The 20209-nt window shown below is 44.8% G+C and overlaps 1 protein-coding gene across 1 annotated transcript in view; it reads left to right on the forward strand.

The window, feature by feature from the left end:
- The first annotated feature begins 1718 nt into the window (after positions 1-1718).
- The window catches only part of MLYCD (malonyl-CoA decarboxylase), a 71316-nt gene continuing 52825 nt past the window's right edge, over positions 1719-20209 (forward strand). The window contains exon 1 of the mRNA XM_075939987.1: positions 1719-2321. Coding sequence (XP_075796102.1) covers positions 1770-2321 — 552 coding nt within the window. The 5' untranslated portion in view covers positions 1719-1769. The remainder of the gene's footprint in view (positions 2322-20209) is intronic.

The following is a 20209-nucleotide window of genomic DNA, read 5'->3' on the forward strand; positions in this document are numbered from 1 at the left end:
GGTCTGACAAAGCACAAATTAATTCATTTTTAGGGTATGGCTCAAGTTTTGCCTCAGACTTGGTCTATTCCTAAAACAGGTCACCTAGCTCAGAGGTATACAAAATTCACACCCCTGTGAGATGTACTTAACCTGGATTAAGCCCCACTGCAGACACAGCTGCCCAGGGGCAGATGATGATTTTGCAGGGCCCAGGGCAGCACAATTTCACGGTGCCCCCCCTTTGACATGGTGCATGCCCGGGGCTTCTTGAAGCACGGGACTCGGGGCAGCCGCCGCACTCGCCCTGCCCTATATCCGCCCCTGCAGCTACCAGTCAACCTAGCTACAGCCTCTCAATGGAGTACATATACTACATCAAAGGAAAGACTCCTTCCAAATGCCTCTACCACAGCATTAGAGGAGTAAAGTGTCAGGAACGTGCTGTGCAGTGCTTGCAGTGGAGCTACACCCTGAGGTTCTTGCCTAAGCAGTGCAGGACTAAAACAAAAGGTAACTCAGGGAACAGGATGGGGGCCAAGACAACCTGAAACATAGCTGGGGAGAGAGGAGCAGGGGTTGTCTGGTGCCAGAGACGACCATCTGTGTTCAAATGGGTGAGATGGTCTTAAAATGTTCAAGCTCCAGGCTGATTTACTCAGAGACATTGGTCCTGGATTCGATGTAGTGCTGCCTGGCCAAAGCTTAGGGATAGAGCCAGTCTCTTCCACCCAAAGCCCTGCCCCTGGGTAGCCCAAAAACTGGTGGAGGGAAGCAGTAAGAGCTGCCCAAAGAGCCCAGGCCACTGTGGGGAGACCTGGAATCCCAGGCTTTCCACCTGTCCTGAGTGGCACATCCCAGGGAGGAGAAACACATCCCAGGAGCTATCCTTGAGCACTCTGACCCTCTGAGCATCACAGGTGGAAGTCTCCTTCCACAGCAGCCTGCCCTCCCTGGTAGCTTTTACCAAGGTGTGGTTCAGACATCTTGCTTGGCCAAGGGGCAGCGCCTTGAGGAAAGAGGAGGTGCTGGGGGCACAGCCCCAGAGAGTGTGTGGGGCTCCTTTGGCATATGTCCTTGGTTTTTCATGTTGATAAAAGGGGTCCCCTTAGAAGGGAGGCAAGCAGGTTGGGGAGTGCCAGGGATGTGTGTCTGTAAGGGATAGCACTGCCAGGCAGGAGGAGAAGTTGGGGTCCGTACTACGGGGGGTAAAGGACACAGCTAGGTGTAGCCCTGGGAAGTAGAGATACATGGGGGGGGGGGGGGAGACGGGGGGGGGGGGTTTGTCACCCCCCCTCTTCATTCCAGGTCCCAGCTGGCCACGGTGCCTCACGCTCCATGGCTGCCCCTAGGGTCCAGGCCCCGGCTCCAGGTACAGACACGTGTGGGGGAGGGGGGGGGGTAGCGTGGCACCCCCCCACTCCGAACCTGCCCCTGCAGCAGGGTGAGGGGAAGAAGGCAGCCGGGGCCCGACCGAACTGCTGCAGCAGGGGAGAGACGCGTGCGCGGCTCCGGCCAGGCGGGGCGCAGCCATTCCTTCCCCGCCTCGGCGGGCCCGCTACATCGTCCCCTTGCCGCTCCTTTTGCTTTCCCGCGCCACGCTCAACATGGCGGCCACGCTCAGACGGGGCCACCCCCCCAAAGTCCCGCCCACGCGCTCTCTGATTGGCTACCGCCGCCTGCCATCTGCCGTGCCGCCCAATCAGCTTCTTTGTTTAGGCAAGCTCCCTCCCCCCTCCGAAAACGACGCGGCCTAGCGGGGCGAGGCGCCCGAGGCTCTCGGTGCGGCCATGATCCGGATGGGCCTTTGGCTGCACGCGCCGCGCCTGCTCCGTCGGCCCTGGGGCCTGCCGCGGCGGCCTAGCCGCGTCTCCATAGCGACGGAGCCCTGCGCGGGCCTAGCCGCCGCCGCTGCTTCCTCGGGCCCGGCCATGGAGGAGCTGCTGGGCCGCTGCGTGCCCCCGCTGCCTCCCTACGAGACCCGGGAGAAGGCGCCGCCGCCGGCCGAGCTCCGCAGCGTGGAGTTCATGCGCTCCTACCGGGCCCTGGAGGCCGGGCCGCGGCGGGCGGAGCTGCTGGCCCGCCTGGCCCGGGACTTCGGCGTAGACCACGGCCGGGTGGCCGAGTTCAGCGCCAAGGTGCTGCAGGCCCGGGAGCAGCAGCGGGAGCCCGGCGCCCTGCTGCAGGCCGAAGACCGGCTGCGCTACTACCTCTGCCCCCGGTACCGGGGCCTCTTCCAGCACCTGGGCCGGCTGGAGGGCGGGCTCCGCTTCCTGGTGGAGCTGCGGGGCGACCTGCTGGAGGCGCTGGCGGCGCGGCACGCGGAGGGGCCGCACGTCAGGGTGAGAGGGCGCCGCGCTGGGTCGTGGGGCTGGGGCTCCTCGGGGCAGGTCCTCACACCCTGAGCGGGATCTGCTGTGCAGCAGGGATGTGTCGCCTCCCCCCTCCCCCCATTCGCTGCCTCTCTCAGGTTGTTCAAAGTGGCAGCGCCAAGGGCAGCCCAGGCCAGTTGGGGTGTCCCCGTCTGGGCCAGTTGGGGTGTCCCCGTCTGCATCCGTCTCATGGAGCCTGGGGTCAGCTGGGGACTCCACTGCTGACCCAGGGCTCTGAGCAGCTGTCGCTTTGATACACGTGGGGACACCCCAACTGGCCCTTTGGCACAACTGTAGGAAAATGATAATAGAACACAGCAGGGCATCCTGCCACGTGTGTGAGAAATTGCATTTTGGCAGGTGGAACCAGGTGGTTTTTTTTTTAAATGGAGATTGCCTATCTCCTAGAACTGGAAGGGACCTTGAAAGGTCATTGAGTCCAGTCCCCTGCCTTCACAGCAGGACCAAGTACCATTCCTGACAAATATTTGCCTCAAATGGCCTCCTCAAGGATTGAGCTCACAGCCCTGGGTTTAATAGGCCAATGCTCAAACCACTGATCTATCCATCACTTCAAGTTAGCTTGGTAGGATGTAAGTGGTGAGGTGTGTGTACTCTGGTGCCAAGGAAGTGCTTTAGCTGTGTTGGTGGGACACATGGGGCTCGTCTACACTGGCCCCTTTTCCGGAAGGGGCATGTAAATTTCATGAGTCGTAGTAGGGAAATGCGCGGGGGATTTAAATATCCCCCGTGGCATTTAAATAAAAATGTCCGCCGCTTTTTTCCGGCTTTTAAAAAAGCCGGAAAAGAGCGTCTACACTGGCCCCGATCCTCCGGAAAAAGCGCCCTTCAAAGTAGGAATAAGAGCCTCCGGAAAAGGGCGCTTTTTCCGGAGGATCGGGGCCAGTCTAGATGCTCTTTTCCGGCTTTTTTAAAAGCCGGAAAAAAGCGGCGGACGTTTTTATTTAAATGCCGCGGGGGATATTTAAATCCCCCGCACATTTCCCTACTACGACTCATGAAATTTACATGCCCCTTCCGGAAAAGGGGCCAGTGTAGACGTAGCCATGGGGTATAGCTAATCAGCATTGTGGAGAAAGCCTGCTAGCTTAGGTTGACACACTTGGGTTAGTAGGTTTCAGGCTAGTGCTCTAAAAACAGATGTATAGACAGAGCCTAGGGGTATTACTTGGGCTCTGAAGTGTATGTAGCAACAGGTGTGTTCTTCAGACCTGAAACCACAACTTCAAAGCGCAGTCTATAGAGCTATTTGTTGAGTGAAAACCGTTTGCTCGACTATGTTGATTTTAGGTCCAAGGCTCACTCCAAAACACTGTAACAAAAAACAGGACTATGTAGCACTTTAAAGACTAACAAAGCTCATCACCTAATAAACCATCTTGTTAGTCTTTAAAGTGCTACATAGTCCTGTTTTTTGTTTCAGCTAGTCCACACTAACAGGGCTACATATCTATCTATTACTATTCCAAAATGCTGTGTAGAGAGATCTCAGTAATGCAAATGAAGCAAGAGGGTGGGAGGAGGTGGTATTCTGAGGTGCTTTGGAGGTGTCTGACCAGCCAAAATGCCTGAATCTGAGCTCAGGTGGCTAGCCCAAGCTGCAGGTTGGTAGCAACATAGGCACTGCTGTAGACAGTGTGATCTGAAGGGGCACTATAGTGTGTCTGTTGCCAAAGTTGGGTGGTATGTTCCCAATGCAGACCTACCCTAAGCTACTATAGTACAACCTCAGAGTTATGAACTGACCAATTAAGCACCTCATTTGGGATTGGGAGTACACAAAATCAGGCAGCAGCAGAGACTCTCTCCCTCAAAGCAAGTACAGTATTGTGTTAAATGTAAACTACTAATAAAATAATGGGAACACAACACTTTTCTTCTGCCTAATAAAGTTTAAAAGCTGTAGTAAGTCAATATGCAGTTGTAAAACTTTTGAAAGAATAACTGTAATGGTTTGTTCAGAATTACTGACATTTCAGAGTTATAAACAATCTCCATTCCTGAGGTGTTCATAACTCTGAGGCTTTACCGTATGTGTTAGCTCTGTTTCTTATCTGTTTCTTATCTGAGGCTTTAGTTTAGTCTAGGGACGTAAAATGCTGTTTATCTATTCGGTTAACAGCTTAAATGAGTGTGGACAGAGGGCTGCTCCAGTCAGACCATGCCCGCCTCTGTGGAGGACTGCTGTGGATGGGCTGAAGTGCCCGTGTCAAGCCCAGCACCCTCTTTCCCCCATGGGTGAGGGCTGCTCGGGCTGGACCACTGATTAACCATAACCGGTAAGCATTATCTGGTAAGGGTGATGCTTACCCATTAACCATTCACATCTCTAGTCTAGACTGTCCTCACTTGTTTACTGCAGGAAACCAGATCTGAATTCTGTTTTCTTTTACATAAGAGTCACATGCACACATTTAAAATTCCTTAAATGTTAAGCAAATCCAAGGGTTCCATATGTCTCCGGAGTTGCTTCTTTGACTTATTAATAGTCTTCCCCAGGAAAGAAAGAATAGAGGGAGGGCAATACCTGAGTAAGATTTCTTGTCTAGAATTTTAATTAAAAAAAACTGCTATGATTAGAGCTCTGTTTTTATGACTGCTCTTAGATGTCACAAGCTGGACAAGGTTTGTGTATTTGAGCTATAAATGTGGGGCAGTATATGCAGTTCAGCAACATGTGAATGTGACTAGGAGGTTTGTGAGGAATTTGAAATACTCTTAAATATATGCAAATTTTGGAATGTTCATATAGTGTTGCAATTTTAAAACAAGCACTTCAATATTTTGTTTGATTTGTTTCTTACATTTGTGAAGAGAGCCATGCTTGGATACAAAATTTATGGATATCCACAGATATAAAGCAAATATCCATGGAACTGCAGGGGTCTACCAGGAACCATAGTGTTGAAATCACAGGAGATGCAGATCACTTCATGGAAAGAACTCCTGTCTGGGAGCATGTGAGCTGCTTGCACAAACTAGCATGATCAGTGACGGTTGCTGACAAGCCTAATGCCCACCTCAATGAGCAGGGCTGATGATGGTACAGCCATGTCAAAGAATCTGCCCACACTGAGCACTGGCTCTTGTGAGAAATAAACCAACATGCTGCTGTTCTTGCAGCTCCAGTTCCTGGTAGAGTTCTGCGGATATCCATGGATGTAAAGTAGATTCCGCAAATAAAAAAATGTATATCCACACAGGGCTTTACTTGTGACTACATAACAGTGTCTTGTCAGACAATCAGTCTGCCCCTTTCGTTCATTCCCTAAAAGGTGTTTTAATGCCTGAATAATTATTTTAAAGATAGTGTAGTAACTGTTGGCTTTTGTTTGCAATTCTGCAACTCCTGTTGGCTCAGCATGAAATTGATGAAACATATGATGCATATTTCCTTGGCTCCTTCAGTTTAGGGCTTTTCTCTTTTTCCATTTGGGGCCTTATGTCTAACCAGGTTTAATGCAATCTTATTTCATGTGCCAGCACTCTAATGCTTATTTGTGCAGCCCCATCCCCCCAACTTTGATAACTTCTCTGATTAGAGATCTGATGTAGGTAATCTCATTAAGGTAACAGGAGACCAGATAATGTCTCTTGATGTGATGGTTTTTTGTTTTGTATTGAAAGGATTCCTACTATTTTTAAGTATATGTTATTCAGGAAAATGATTTTGGTGCCATCATGTTTGTGCATTGTTTCCTTCATTTTAGTAGAGAAGATTCATATAATGGGTTTTCTTAACTGAGACTGTTATGGTATCTGTTAAAACTGAAATTATCTTGACTTGATTTTGATAAAAAAATCTTGAAAAAACAGTTCTCTTGGAAATGTTCACAAGATGCATTTTTGTCTTTTGTAATCTTTTGGAATATAACAACACAACTACATTCTGAAATGTACAATCTGACATTCCATCTTCTGAAATAAAAGCACATGGAGAAAATATTGTGTTATGAAATAGTACTTGTAACATAACTGCCATTGCATTTGGCTCCCTGTGTAGTCTTTGTCCTTTGAGTGACTGAACTATTAAAGTATTAGATATCATTTTAAAAAATACAAATAAAAGATTCAGAATTTGTATTTCTAGTATAGCTAAGAAAAGAGACATTGTAAACTTAAAATCATTATGTATTTTCCATATCTAAAAGTGAGTATATTGTGGATATGTAGAACAGCATTCAATTTTGTGTTCAGTGATACTGGACAAAGATAATATTTTTTCATAAATCTATTTAGTTTCTCATCCAGTTACATTGAACTTGTTCCCAAGAATTGACATGCAAAGGTTATATGCTAAAATGCTTATTTGTAGCCTCTTGGTTTTTTTCTTCATGTGAGTGAATCTGCAGGCAGTGAAACATTATGAGTTTGAAATTAGACTAGAGATTTCATTGCCTAAATACAGTCAACTTTGTCTTGGATATGCCAGGAGCTATCCACAGTGAGGGTTGTAACATAGTAGTTAATCTAACGTTTTAGGCCTGGTCGCCACTAGAAGTTTAGGTCGAATTTAGCCACATAAAAGATGAGTCCACACTACCAAGCCTGTTCCGTCAACTTTAATGGCTACTGAAGTAGATTTCGGTACTCCTGCATTTCTTGGTGTAATGCAAAATTCGATCTTGCATGGTCACATTTATGGTAGTGCAGACCCAGCATTCTGAGAGATGATGTTCTTGGTCTCTGGGAAGCATCCCACACTGCCCCCTGTGACCTCTCTGGCCAGAACTTGTGAAGCTACTGCTCTTCAGGTAAACAGGAAAAGCCCTGTGAAAGTTTAAATTTTATTTCCTGCTTGGCCAACATTGTGAACATGGCTAAGAGCAGGCAGCACATCTGAGTAGCACATGTGACCATGAATTTCATGAGCTCCAGTTTCCAGGGGCAAAGAAGAGTACCAGCATTGAATGTCCAAGATCATCTTCACCGAGGCATAGGGAGAGGAATCCATTGTGTCAGAGCTCTGAACCAGCAAAATGCCACTATCTATGCGAAGATTGCAAATTGTATAGTGAAGATAGGATACATCAAGGACACCTAAGTGCAGTGTTAAAATAAAGGAGATGAGGCAGCCCTACTACAAGACAAAGGAGGCAAATAGATGGTTTGATGCATTGCTGCAAACATGCTGCTTCTGTGACCAGCTGCATGTGATCCTGGGGTGGGGACCCAACCAGCTTCCCAAGCCAGACCACGGAATCCTCCCAAGATGCTCTATGCTATAGTGTGGAGGACAGTGTGGTGGTGGAGGAGGAGGAGGAGGACAAGGAGAATGGCTAGCCAGTGAGCACCAAGAACTTTTTATAACCTTGGAGATAATGCCATCCTCCAGGATGTTTCACAGTTGTGCACTTATCCCAGGGAGGAGACTTCTGGTGAGTTCACACTTTTTTTTTTCTTGCAGTTGGGGTGAGGTGTGGTGCACTCTGTGTCTGGAGATGGAGTGGGAATCTTCCCTGCATGTCTCCATGGAGCTCTCATATGGTGGCTCTGATCCTTCTCACAAGGTTTCTGGAGTGGCCAGCCTTATTCCATCCTCCACAGTAGGACATCATTGCACACCAAGCCAGGAGTAAGCATTATGGTATAAGGCTCAGGTTTCTGGCCACATTCGGTTAACATCAGCTCGCTAGACAACCTACTTTGCCACAGAGATCAGTAGATACACTTGCTGTGTCAAGGTGATCAATTTTGGCTCTTTTGGGTTGAAATTCACTTAAGACTTGGAGCTGGGAGAATGAAATGTTGTTATCCATATTGTATGATTGAAAGGTTAAAGACCTGAACTTAATATGACCTGACTTAGGGTCTACTTGAACACTAAGCAGAGGCTAGTGAGTCACATCTAACTGAAAGTCACAGAAGATGGAAACAGGTTTTATTTCTGGTGGCGTAGAATCTATTTGGGAGTCCTCAGTTATATCTGGCACTTTACATCCAGTGTTTAAAGGCAGAGCTGACTAGAATCAATTGAGAGTCCTTGTCTTGTCTCAATGATTGCTTGAGCAAAAATCATGGATAAAATCTTGTGTAGACTGACCTTGGACTCAACATGCAGGCAGTGTGTTGAAGGGCAGTGCAAAGGAGGCAATGGTGGTGAGGGACCATATTACCTAGTGAAATAATTGGTGCTGAAATCACTAAGGACTGGAATTTGACCACAGAACTGACACTTTAACAGACTCAATTTTTGCTATTTAAAAAGTAAATCAATGTAACAGAAAACTGCAATGCTCTCTGGTAACTTTTTAAAAATCAAACTTTTAACTTTATTGAAAAAATTGGATAGCTTGCCAAAATGGTTCGAATTGGACCCCACACTTCGTAAAGCCGGCCCTGTCACCCAGTTCTGTACCCTCTAGTAGCCCCATGACAAAGGAGGGGGACCCTCAAGGGCAGCCTCACACTCTACCTCTAGGGAAGCATCGTGAAGCAAAAGGCTGTCCTTCTCTTATTTCTCATTCCCTACCTCTCCTTGGGTCCCACCATGGATTTCTTTTTTTCCCTGCTGTCCTCCCTAAATAAAAACAAATGATTTCTGAACAACAGTCTCTTTATTGCAGTGGTGCGGTGGGGGATTATGGGAAAAACACATTGGCTATGTCTACACTGGTGGGTTCTTGCGCAAGTATAACCGTTCTTGCGCAAAAACCTGCAGAGCGTCCACACTGCCCACCCTCTCTTGAGGAAGAAGATTTACAGTATAGCGTGGTAAGAGGGGGCTTCTTGCGCAAGAGCTTTACACTCTTTTCTTACAAGTGTAAGCTCTCTTACGCAAGAGCTGTTGCTCAAGAGGGCAGTGTGGACGTGCCGCAGGGGTTTCTTGCGCAAGAAAGTCCTATGGCTAAAATGGCCATCGGAGCTTTCTTGCGCAAGAGAGCATCTGCACTGCCATGGATGCTCTTGAACAAAAGCACATCTCGGACATGGCAGTGTGGACGTGTTCTTGCACAAGACTTTTCACAAGAACCCTTGTACAAGATGTTCTTGCGCAAGAACCTGCCAGTGTAGACATAGCCATTGAGTGCAGGGGCACCTCATTGAGAGCAATGTGCATCATGACTATGAAAATTGGCCCTTCATAAAACTTTCTTTCAAAGCCTCTCTGATTTGCACTGCCCCACGCTGTGCTCTCCGTGTCGCCCTCATGTCTGGCTGCTCATAATCTCTGGCTAGACTCTCTGTCTCAGCCCCCCATCCCGCCAAATAACTTTTTCCCCCTGCTCTCACAAATATTATGGAGCACAGAGCAGGCTGACACTGCAAAGGAAATGTTGCATTTGCTGAAGTCTAATCTAGTCAGTAGACTCTTAGACCTTACCTTTAAATTCCCAAAAGCACATTCGACCATCATTCTGTACTTGTTCAGTCTGTAGTCTAACCACGCCTTACTGCTGTCTAGGATGCTCATGAATGGCTTCATGAGCCATGGAAGCAAGGGGCAGGCTAGGTCGCCAATGATGACTATTGGCATTTCTACCTCTCCAATTTAATTTTCCGGTATGGGGGAAAAAGTTCTAGCTTGCAGCTTTCTGATGAGGCACAAGTTCCTAAAGATGCGTGCGTCATGCACCTTTCCTGACCATCCCACATTGATGTTGAACAGCCCTTGTGATCCACCAGAGTCTGCAGCACCATCAAGTACCACCCTTGTGGTTTATATACTCTTTGGCAAGGTGGTCAGGTGCCAAGATGGGGATGTGCCTTTTATCGTACCACCAGAGTTAGGGAACCTCATCATGGCAAAATCCTCCACTGTGGCATCCACGTTTTCCAAAGTCACTAAACTCTATGGCAGAAGGGTATTGATTGCTTTTGTCTACTTGGATAACAGCAGCCATCACTGTAGATTTTCCTACTCCGCTTTGATTCCTAGCTGACTGGTAGCTGTCTGGCATTGCCAGCTTCTACAGGGCAATTGCCACACTCGTCTACATTGGCAGGTGAGTCTCATTTGAGTGTCCCTGCGCTTCAGGGCAAGAGAATGCTATTCACAATGTTCCATGAAAATGGCCATGCACATTTGGAAGTTTTGCAGCCACTGCTGATCATCCGATAGCTGTAGCACTGTGCAGTCCCACCAGTCTCTGCTTGTCTGACAGAACCAGAATGGGAGTTTCACTGTTTCCGAAGGATTGAATGCCGGCTGCATTTCTAATTTGCTAAATTCAAGAGTTTGCCTGAATACATTCCTCCTTGTCCTCTTCCTGGAGAAACGAGCATACACTCTACCATTAGGCGCACCAAGGTACATCAACATCACAATACTTTGATGCACAACGGGTTCATGGGGGAGCATGCTCACGCTGCTATTGCATCTGCATAAGTAACCAGGACCAAAAAGGGTGTGTGAAGATTGTTTCCCATTGATCTCAAGTAAGGGGGAGGGAGTAGATAGTTATTTATGGGACATTGATTACATGAACCCATAACCACCTGCTGCATCGTTTTGGTCCCATCATGCACCAGGAGCATAAACCCAGATGGCAAAGCAGTGCAGGCACTGTGGGATAGCTACCCACAGTGCGGCACTGACAAAGTCAACATCAGTCTCCCTTCTAGAGACATGCTACTTTGAACTATATTGAATTCTTGCACACAGTGAGGACACAGACCTTCGACTTTACAACATCGGTTGGTAAGAAATCAACCTCAATAAATTTGACCTTCTCTCATAGGCTGTCTCTACACTAGCATCCCTTTTCCGGAAGGGATGCCAATGTAGCACTTTGGAATAGGCAAATCCACGGGGGATTTAAATATCCCCCGCGGTATTTGCATTAACATGGCTGCCGCTTTTTTCCGGCTTGGAGATAAGCCGGAGAAAAGTGCCAGTCTAGACGTGATTTTCCGGAAAATAAAGCCTTTTCCGGAGGATCTCTTATTCCTACTTTCAAAAGTACTTGAAAGTAGGAATTAGAGATCCTCCGGAAAATAAAGCCTTTTCCAGAGAATCACGTCTAGACTGGCGCTTTTCTCCGGCTTATCTCCAAGCCGGAAAAAAGCGGCAGCCATGTTAATGCAAATACCGCGGGGGATATTTAAATCCCCTGTGGATTTGCCTATTCCAAAGTGCTACATTGGCATCCCTTCCGGAAAAGGGATGCTAGTGTAGACACAGCCATAGTGTAGACATGGCCTTAGCAGCCATGAAAGTCTTGGAATAATTGGCAGTTCTGGAGGAAAGATTGCTTAGAAGAACTACATCTCCTGGAAGTCTGGCCCCCCCCATACCCAGCTGCCCAAAATGTAACTACAACCTTTTCGTGATGGCTACAGCTCCATCCAAGTCACTTAAAAATAAATAAATCCTCAAACCTCCAAAAACATTTTGAAAAATGTAGGTAGTAAGCGTCCATGGTTCTCAGAGTAAGCAAATAAGAATTTGAAATTAGTGGAAGCAGTCAGGTAGAACAGGTGGATTCTAGGTTTAAAAATATATGCTGCATTTGAGTATCGAGAACATTTCTTCATTCCTACTATTGGATACAACACTGGAATGGTTCAGTAACCAGTGATCCTGCTCCTGCAGATGATTCAGAAAACAATCCTACTTCCAGTGTTATCTTGCCTATAGTTAGAGGAGAAGTGCTAGACTATAGAAAGCAGCACAGAAGATTCTTCTCAGAACTTAAGGTAAGGCCGGTAGCTCGGATTCTTCAATACTAGAACTAAATATGTGATCATTTCTCTAGCTGAATCTTTACAGATATTGTCTGAAATAGAAAGATGCAGACTGTCTAGTGATCATTCCTCTACCATAGCTGTATTGTAGCTGGTGAAATGGATGCAACATGTATCATTCTGTAGTTATACCTGAGTATTTATATGGTTAGTATAGTAGATAACTGATACCTTTCCGCATATTAATCTGTATTTTAACATCTGACAAAAAAAATAAAGTGTAAGTCACCATCTACGTTCATCTCATTTTATTCAGTTCCATAAACACACACTTCCCAGGTATCACTATTATTGATTAATGGATGATGATAGATGCCAGGCCCTGATGTGACAGAACTATCTTTTTTTATATACATAATTTGCAGTGAAGTTCTTGATTTTTTTTCTAAATGATTTTAATTCGAAATTCTATTTTATTTATAGCTAACAAAATGTAAAACTAAGTAGTATTGTCCCAATTTTCATTGCAAGTAAAACCAAAGAATTTGAACATAAACATAGAACAATGCTTTGTACATACATTGTATAGAGGATTGTATTAAGAAAAAGAACACTCTGCAAATATGGAGGAATTTGTATTCAGGGTTAGTATTCTAAGGTTAAACAGTCAGCAGAATAATGACTAATGGCCCAGAGAAAATGACTATACTCTTCAGTGACTAGTTGCTAAGAAACAGTAAATGTCTTCCTGGTGGACTCATAGAAAATGATGGATACTTTTGACCAAGATGCAGAACTTTTGTTTAGACATATCTATCAACAAAAGTTCAGCTGTAGACTGTGTTAGTGGTAACTATATAGCTCTTCCCTTGTGGGTACACAAGAATGGTTTTTGGTGTTCTGAGAGAAGAAAGTAAATCTGTTTTGCCATCTGGAGTTTTTCTTCCAGGAGATGTGCCCCAGAGTTTCCTTCCATTATAAGTCTTGTACATGTCATCACTTTAAAGCTTTAAACAAGAGTGTAGTCAAAATAAAACTAAGCCTTGTGGACAATTGAACACTTGTTTTTGAAAGTAGTACTGACACAGTGTCTCAGTAAGTGGATTGTTTTGATTGAAGCAGGCATTCTAAAAATCATGGAAATTCATGGCAAGTAACAGAAGCTTATATATTTTAACTGCTCTTTAACACTAACAGGGTCTAATTTCTTTCCTTCTACCGGTTTCTTCCTCTTTCCACATTCCTATGATAGCTATATAGGATCTGGCTATAACAGAAAATGAACTTTTTCTGTGGCTCATAAAGTTGTTCATTTCTTGATGGATGGCTGTAATGCACGTAGTGAAGCTTGTTGAAAGTCTGTTTCTGGAGCTGGACTTTACTTTTTGCTGTTCAAATCTTCTTCACACCTTCTCAGTGACAGACTTTTCTCTGAAGGTTAAATTTCCAGGAGTGTTAAGGCAGGTACTTGATGTGCCCGGGCTCTTACACGGAGTTTATCATGTTACTGGAAAAATAGCAAACTAATAAAAACGTACCGGTACATATTGCCAAACTGTTTGCAAAGACTAATAATAATTCACTAAAGGTCTTCACAGCTGCTGGTGAACAGTTCACAAACAGAAAAAAAGGTGAAATTCTGGTCAAGTTATATGTTGCAAATGAGAAGCTCAGCTCTAGTCCATAATAAAATAAAACTTAATATAGTTGTCATTTTGTACATTGGCTACAAAAAACTGCAATGGTTGGCAGTTTCTGCTAAAGGCTATCAATCACTTTTCCTGGTGGTTGCATTTGTAATTGCCTGCTGAAATTTGGAGTAAAATTTATTTTGTAGTAACTTTGTCTGAACACTTTCTCACAGACTAGATTTATCTGACCTAGATGTATTTGAGAGAAGAATTTTTCTTCTTTAATCAAGGTGGTTAAAGACTTGTTGAAAATCTTTACAGTTTCCAGTTTTGGATACAGGGTAGTGTTTTTGTTTTTTTTGGGAAGAGGTGTTAGGGGAAACGATATAGATGAAATTATTAGAGATCCGCATGATAAGTTCTCTTTATAGTACCTGAATTGCAAAAGGTTGTATCATTATAGCTAAAATAGTTGTTCATTGATATAAAGATGACTGGAGAGTCCTCACACTAAGCAGTTCACATTATCGAAGCAGCCAACCCATTGACTTTGGAAGCCACAAAAAGCTTAAGCTCTTTTAAGAAAAGGCAATCAGCTTTCTAGCTGTGTAATAATAATTATTAATAATTAATACGCAGTCATTTATTGTAGTTTTGATTTCACTTTTAATGTGGCATGGACAATGGTAGACAAGAACCTATTCTTTCTATTTGCGTGTTGCATTTTTCAGGTCTTGAGATCTGTAGTTACAAAAAAAAATTGCTGTCCTCATTGCCGTAGGAAATCTGTAGAATGTTGCCTAAATCTGCTGGGATTTTGGTTTTGGTCTACATTCTGTATCATAGTTCATTGTCTGTTCATAACCTTTGCATGCTGCAGAGTTGCACTAAAGGAAAAGTAGTTATTATTCAGTGCTTTAGTGCAAAATGATGTAAGGAAAGACCATACAAAAGAAGGGACCATTTTACAAAATGAGCACATATAGAAGCAGTGCCAGGAAAGTAAATAAGCAAAATCTAAAGGCACCAAACCACTACCACCACCAACAAACTAGCCTCATGATTTATGGGCCAAGTTACATCATATCATAGATAAATGTGGACTAGAGCAATAGGATTACTTGAAAATATTTTTCTGAATCAGCAGAGCTCCTATTGCACTGTATCTGCAATGCTTGTGTAATGGCCTTAATTTGGAAGGAAAAAAAGACACAGGAAGACAGGGGGAAAGGACAATATATAGTTTATAGTAACTGTGGGGAAGTAGGTGACCCAGGCTGCTAAGGGATATTTTATTTGTTCAGACTCTCTCAGTTCAGGATTTTGAACTTTGCAGTTTGCAGTAGTAGTTTAAATTAACAGTAGTTGCAGCAGAAAAAGAAATACAGACTCAGTCACACTAGATATGTATACATAATTAGAACAAAGAATAATTACAGATTATTTATTTGATACTCATACATGAGAACTACTCTGTTTGTTTTAAAGTACCTGCCAAAACCAGAGTAAATATTGATCAGTGGGCCCATGTGAAACACACCTAAAATAATGCTAATTATAATTCTAATATTAGGACACTTTGGAGCAATGAAAAACTATTTTCCAATCATGGAAGCCAGGAGAGGTATCTTCTGATGGTACCAAATAGAAATGCCCCTGACAGATAACACAGTTGTGACAAATCAAGCAACCTATTTTGTATATAAAAATGAATTTAAATACAGCATGACATGGCAGAAGTTGCTCAATATTTAAATTTTGTAAATCTTTCTTTCAAATGTTGTGTTCAATGCTGTATTTCTTCATCAAAGTTGGACATCCAAACTCTCCAGCTAGCATCACTAGTTAGATTGTGGATATCCTCTAGTGAGCCAATAAATTTTCATGTTGGGCATTCTGCAACAATGTGTCGGATGGTTTGCGGACTGCCACAATCACAAAGTGGAGATGGGAACAAATTCCACTTATGCAGTAGATAACCGCGCCTGCCCTGACCAGTCCTAAGCCGCTTTAGAGCACACCACAGACTCCAGGGAAGATCAGAACCTTTCTGGTCAGTGGTGGGATCCGACACAAGATGTTTATTTGGGATGTCTACTTGCTGCCATTCAACTCACCATAGTTCCTTAACATTGGCTGTGACTTCCTCCACTTGCTGCCAGGGGGGCTTGCAGGATTTTAGACGCGATGTTGGGGGCTGATCAGGGTATTTCTGGATGAGAAGAGGTTAGCTGCTGTGGTTGATATGTTGGTATAGTCTGCATTCCTGCTCCCATTAACGGATGCTTGGTAGGGCGATGTTTGCCTGCGGTGGTAACCAAAGCAGCAGGGGTTTTAAAGTTCCAGTTATCACTCGCATGGCGCTGTTCAGTTGAATGTTGACTAGATTTGTGTGGGCACTTTCTGACCACACAGGAGAGCAATATTCAGCAAGAGTACACCAGGGCTATTGCTGAGGCCCTCAAGATATGTGCTTCTACTCCCAACCTGGTTGCAGCAAGTTTTCTTAGGAGGTTGATCCTTGGCTTTAGTTTTTCCTTTTTGTTCCAGATGGCGTCAGAAGGAGAGCATGTGGTCAAGTGTTACACCTAGATATTTGGGATGAGGCTCGTAGGGATTTCTGACTTGCTCTTCAAATATCCATGTAATTCAGGGATCAAAGAGTATCCAGTGAGAAGGATTGCAATATGAAGAAGATGGTTTTGGTGAGATTCAGGACTGGAAGGGCTGTTGGTACCACTGTGTAAGGTCGGGATGGGGACCATTTTTGGGTTGGGGGCCACTAACCTCAACAGAGAAATGCAAGAACAAAGAAACACTCCTTCATGCTTCAGCCCCCCTGAGGGCATGGGGAGAAGAGGGATGTCCCAATATTTGAAGGCTTACTCCCAGTGCTAGATTGAGTCTTCTAGGGGTTCAGGTCTAGTGATCTTGTGAGTCCCCCTAGGCTCTGAGGTGGGGACAGAAATGAGAGATTCAGTGTGCAGGAGAGCTGCCTGGGAGCAGGCTGGGGAGGGGGCTGGATTGTCCAGACAGGAGTTAGGGTGCCAGGAGCAGGCTGGAGGTGAATGGTCTGGACAGGAGAGAGACTACAGGAGTGGATTGGGGATGTAGGGTCTGGGCCGGAGGTAGGGTGAAGGGAGGGACGGGATTGTGCATCTACCTTCCAGGTACAGTGCCCCCTCCCATTGGCTTGCAATTCCCAACCAGTGGGACCAACAGGGGCGGAGCCTACAAGCAAGTGCAGGGACAGAGCTTCCCTGCACTACCATTACTCCAGCTGGGATGGAGGCGGAACAGCATCGTACAGAGCAGCTTCCTCCCACCTGCCAGGCAGAGCTTGCAGGCTGAATGCACCTCGTGGCTTACCTCGATCCTGTCCCAAGGCTTGGAGCAGCTCGCCCCTTTGTGGGAAGAGAGGGAGTGGGGAAGGGGAGCCTCGAGCCTTGCAAGCCAGTTCAAGGCAGGCCCTTGGCTGGATCAGGGCAAGCTGCCAGCTATGGGTTTCTCGGTTCCCTATCCCTGCTGTAAGGGGGTAACTCCGCAGGTGGAAGCCAGGGTGGCAAAGCATGTGTTGTAAGCATGGTGCTGGTGTTAAACCTTGGAGACTGCTACACAGCACAGAAGGATGTAAGGTTACAGGACAAGTGGTGGCAAACTTACTGGTCTGGGTCACACATACCTCATCAACACACGAGGGCTGTCTTCATAGTGCCAAAAGACCTTTTTCATTGACATAGATCATTCCCGTATGTTAATGTGCTGCAGTCTGTAAAGGTCCATATTGCCAGTATCTTTAGAAACTCTGGCTTTTTTTTCTATAAACTTTTGCTTTCAAGATCCAAGTGGACATAAATGGTGTTATGATTCCTCCTATCATACTGGGAGGCCCCATTTACTTGCTGCTTTCCTGACTTTTTGAGATCTTTTACTGGTCATTTGGGTAAGAGAATGCTGTTTCAAACTAGCTGCAGAATAAAAGTAGAATGAGTATTTGGGGGACTGAAGGGAAAGTGGAAGGCTACGTCTAGACTGGCAAGATTTTGCGCAAATACTTTTAACGGAAAAGTTTTTCCGTTAAAAGTATTTGCGCAAGAGAGCGTCTACACTGGCACGGATGCTTTTGCGCAAAAGCATCCGTGCCAGTGTAGACGCTCATTTGCGCTTGGCTGTCTACACTGGCCCTCTTGCGCAAGAATACTTGCGCTAGTGTTATCCCTGAGCGGGAGCATCAGAGTATTTGCGCAAGAAGCACTGATTTTTGTACAGTACAAAGTCAGTGTTGCGCAAATACTCGCGGCCAGTGTAGACAGGCAGCAAGATTTTGCGCAAAAGCGGTCACATCAGAATGGCCAAAAGAATGGCCATCAGAGCGTTCTTGCGCAAGAGCATCCAGGCAGTGTAGACGCTGTTTTGTGCAAAAGCGATTCACTTTGAGGTGTGAACCTGCTTTTGCGCAAGAACTCTTTTGCAAGAGACTTCTTTGCACAAAAACCCTGCAGTGTAGACGTAGCCATACAAAAGCCTGATTTGCCAATTCTGTTTTTTTTATTCTATTTATGCAATTTTCTTTAATAGCAGGATTTTCATGCAATTTGGGACCTTGAAAGTTAATTCTGTTTTCATTTGCATCTCTTTCTCGGTTACGCATTTTGCACTAATATATAAAATCTGCCTGATGATTAATAAAGGAACAGAATCTATTCATTTTTTGTCAGAATCCTGTTCACTACATTACATTCAGGTTGTATGAAAATATTTATTTGAAATTTCAACCTCTGCATAGAATTAATAGAACCCTTAATAATGTTAGCTCCGAAATCCCACACTTTACAGATAATAGCATTTACAATTCTCTAGGAGTCTGTGCCCTGCCCCTCACAAAATGGCAGAAATTCAGTAGTTCAGCTATTGTGACTAGTGGAGAATTGCATTTCTCTAAAGGAGATGCTTGTGTAAGAACATATATACTTTTGAGGAAAAACTTCATATAGTTTGTTCTGTGAGAACATTTATTTCTCAGTCATATTATGCTTACTTTATTAACAATTATTAACATATTTTTTGTGCACTGCTGCTGATTAAAGCACAGATCAGATGGAAGTGCAACTGAAAGAAAACTACCTGCAGTGATACTTTGATGGAAAATGGCATCTCTAACATGTGATATTAAATCAGAACACCACTGGTCATTGCGTAAAGCCCCCAACTTAAACCCCTTCAGTGTATTATTAACAATTTACATCCTATCCTGGAAAATGATCCCTCATTCTCACAGGCCTTGGTGGACAGGCCAATCCTCAGCTACAGACAACCCCTAACTTCAAACAAATTCTTTCCAATAACCATGCAGCACACCTCCCTCATACTCATCCAGGAACACATACCTACTAGCAACCTCAGAGCCAATTCTGTCAACCCATCTATACAAGCGACGTCACAGGACGTAACCACGTAAGCCACCACATCAGAGGCTCATATAACTGCACAGCCATCAATGTGATCTATGCCATCGAGTGCTAGCAATGCCCCTCTGCCACGTATATTGGCCAAACTGGACAGTCTCTATGACAAAGGATTAATGAATATAAATCAGATATTCGAAATGGTAACATACAGAAACCCACTGGGGAACATTTCAACTTGCTTGGGCACTCACTAATGGATCTAAAAGTTTCTATATTATTTCCAAGCAATTTAAAAAATCACCTGAAGAGAGAAACTGCAGAACTTGGTTTCGTTTGCAAGTTTGACACCTTGAATAGAGATTTAAACAAAGACCTGACCTGGATAGGCTTCTGCTTTCCACATTCTCATGACAAAAAAAGCTAAGCACTGGGAACTTAGAATACTTAGTCTACTCTAGTAGTTTCATTTAGCATGGACACCCTAATTGACAATATTTTTACCCTCCCTTTTTCCCCCCTTCTCTTTCCCTTCCCATTCCCTCTCTTTCTCTGCTATTTATTTGCATCCTGGACTGCTTACCTCCATTCATCAAGAGAAGTGAGTTGTGCCTATGAAAGCTCATGATACCATCTACATTTTTTCTTAGGGTGTGTCTAGACTACAGGGTTTTGTCGACAAAAGTGGATTTTTGTCAACAAAACTATATCTGCGTCTATGCTACCACTGAGTTCTGTCAACATAACGTAGATAGAACTCGGCAGTTTTGTCGACGCTGGTAAACCTCATTTTACGAGGAATAACGCCTTTTGTTGACAGAAGGCATTATTGCATCTAACCTGTCCTTTGCGTCCACACTGTTATGTCGACAAAGCAGATTGCTTTGTCGACCGAACTGGATGTAGTCTAGATGCTCTTTGTCGACAGAAGCTTTGTCAACAGTATCTGTCGAAAAAACTTCTGTAGACAAAAGCCTGTAGTCTAGACGTACTCTTAGTCTCTAAGGCTACATCTACACCGAAGGCTTCTTACGCAAGAACTTTTTGCAGAAGAGATCTTCCACACTGCCATGTGTTCTTTGATGTGCTTTTGCGCAAGAGAGCGTCCACACTGCCATGGACACTCTTGCACAAGAAAGCTCTGATGGCCATTCTGTGAATGGCCATCAGAGTA

Source organism: Pelodiscus sinensis, chromosome 12 (assembly GCF_049634645.1).
Source record: "Pelodiscus sinensis isolate JC-2024 chromosome 12, ASM4963464v1, whole genome shotgun sequence".
Lineage (NCBI taxonomy): Eukaryota > Metazoa > Chordata > Testudines > Trionychidae > Pelodiscus > Pelodiscus sinensis.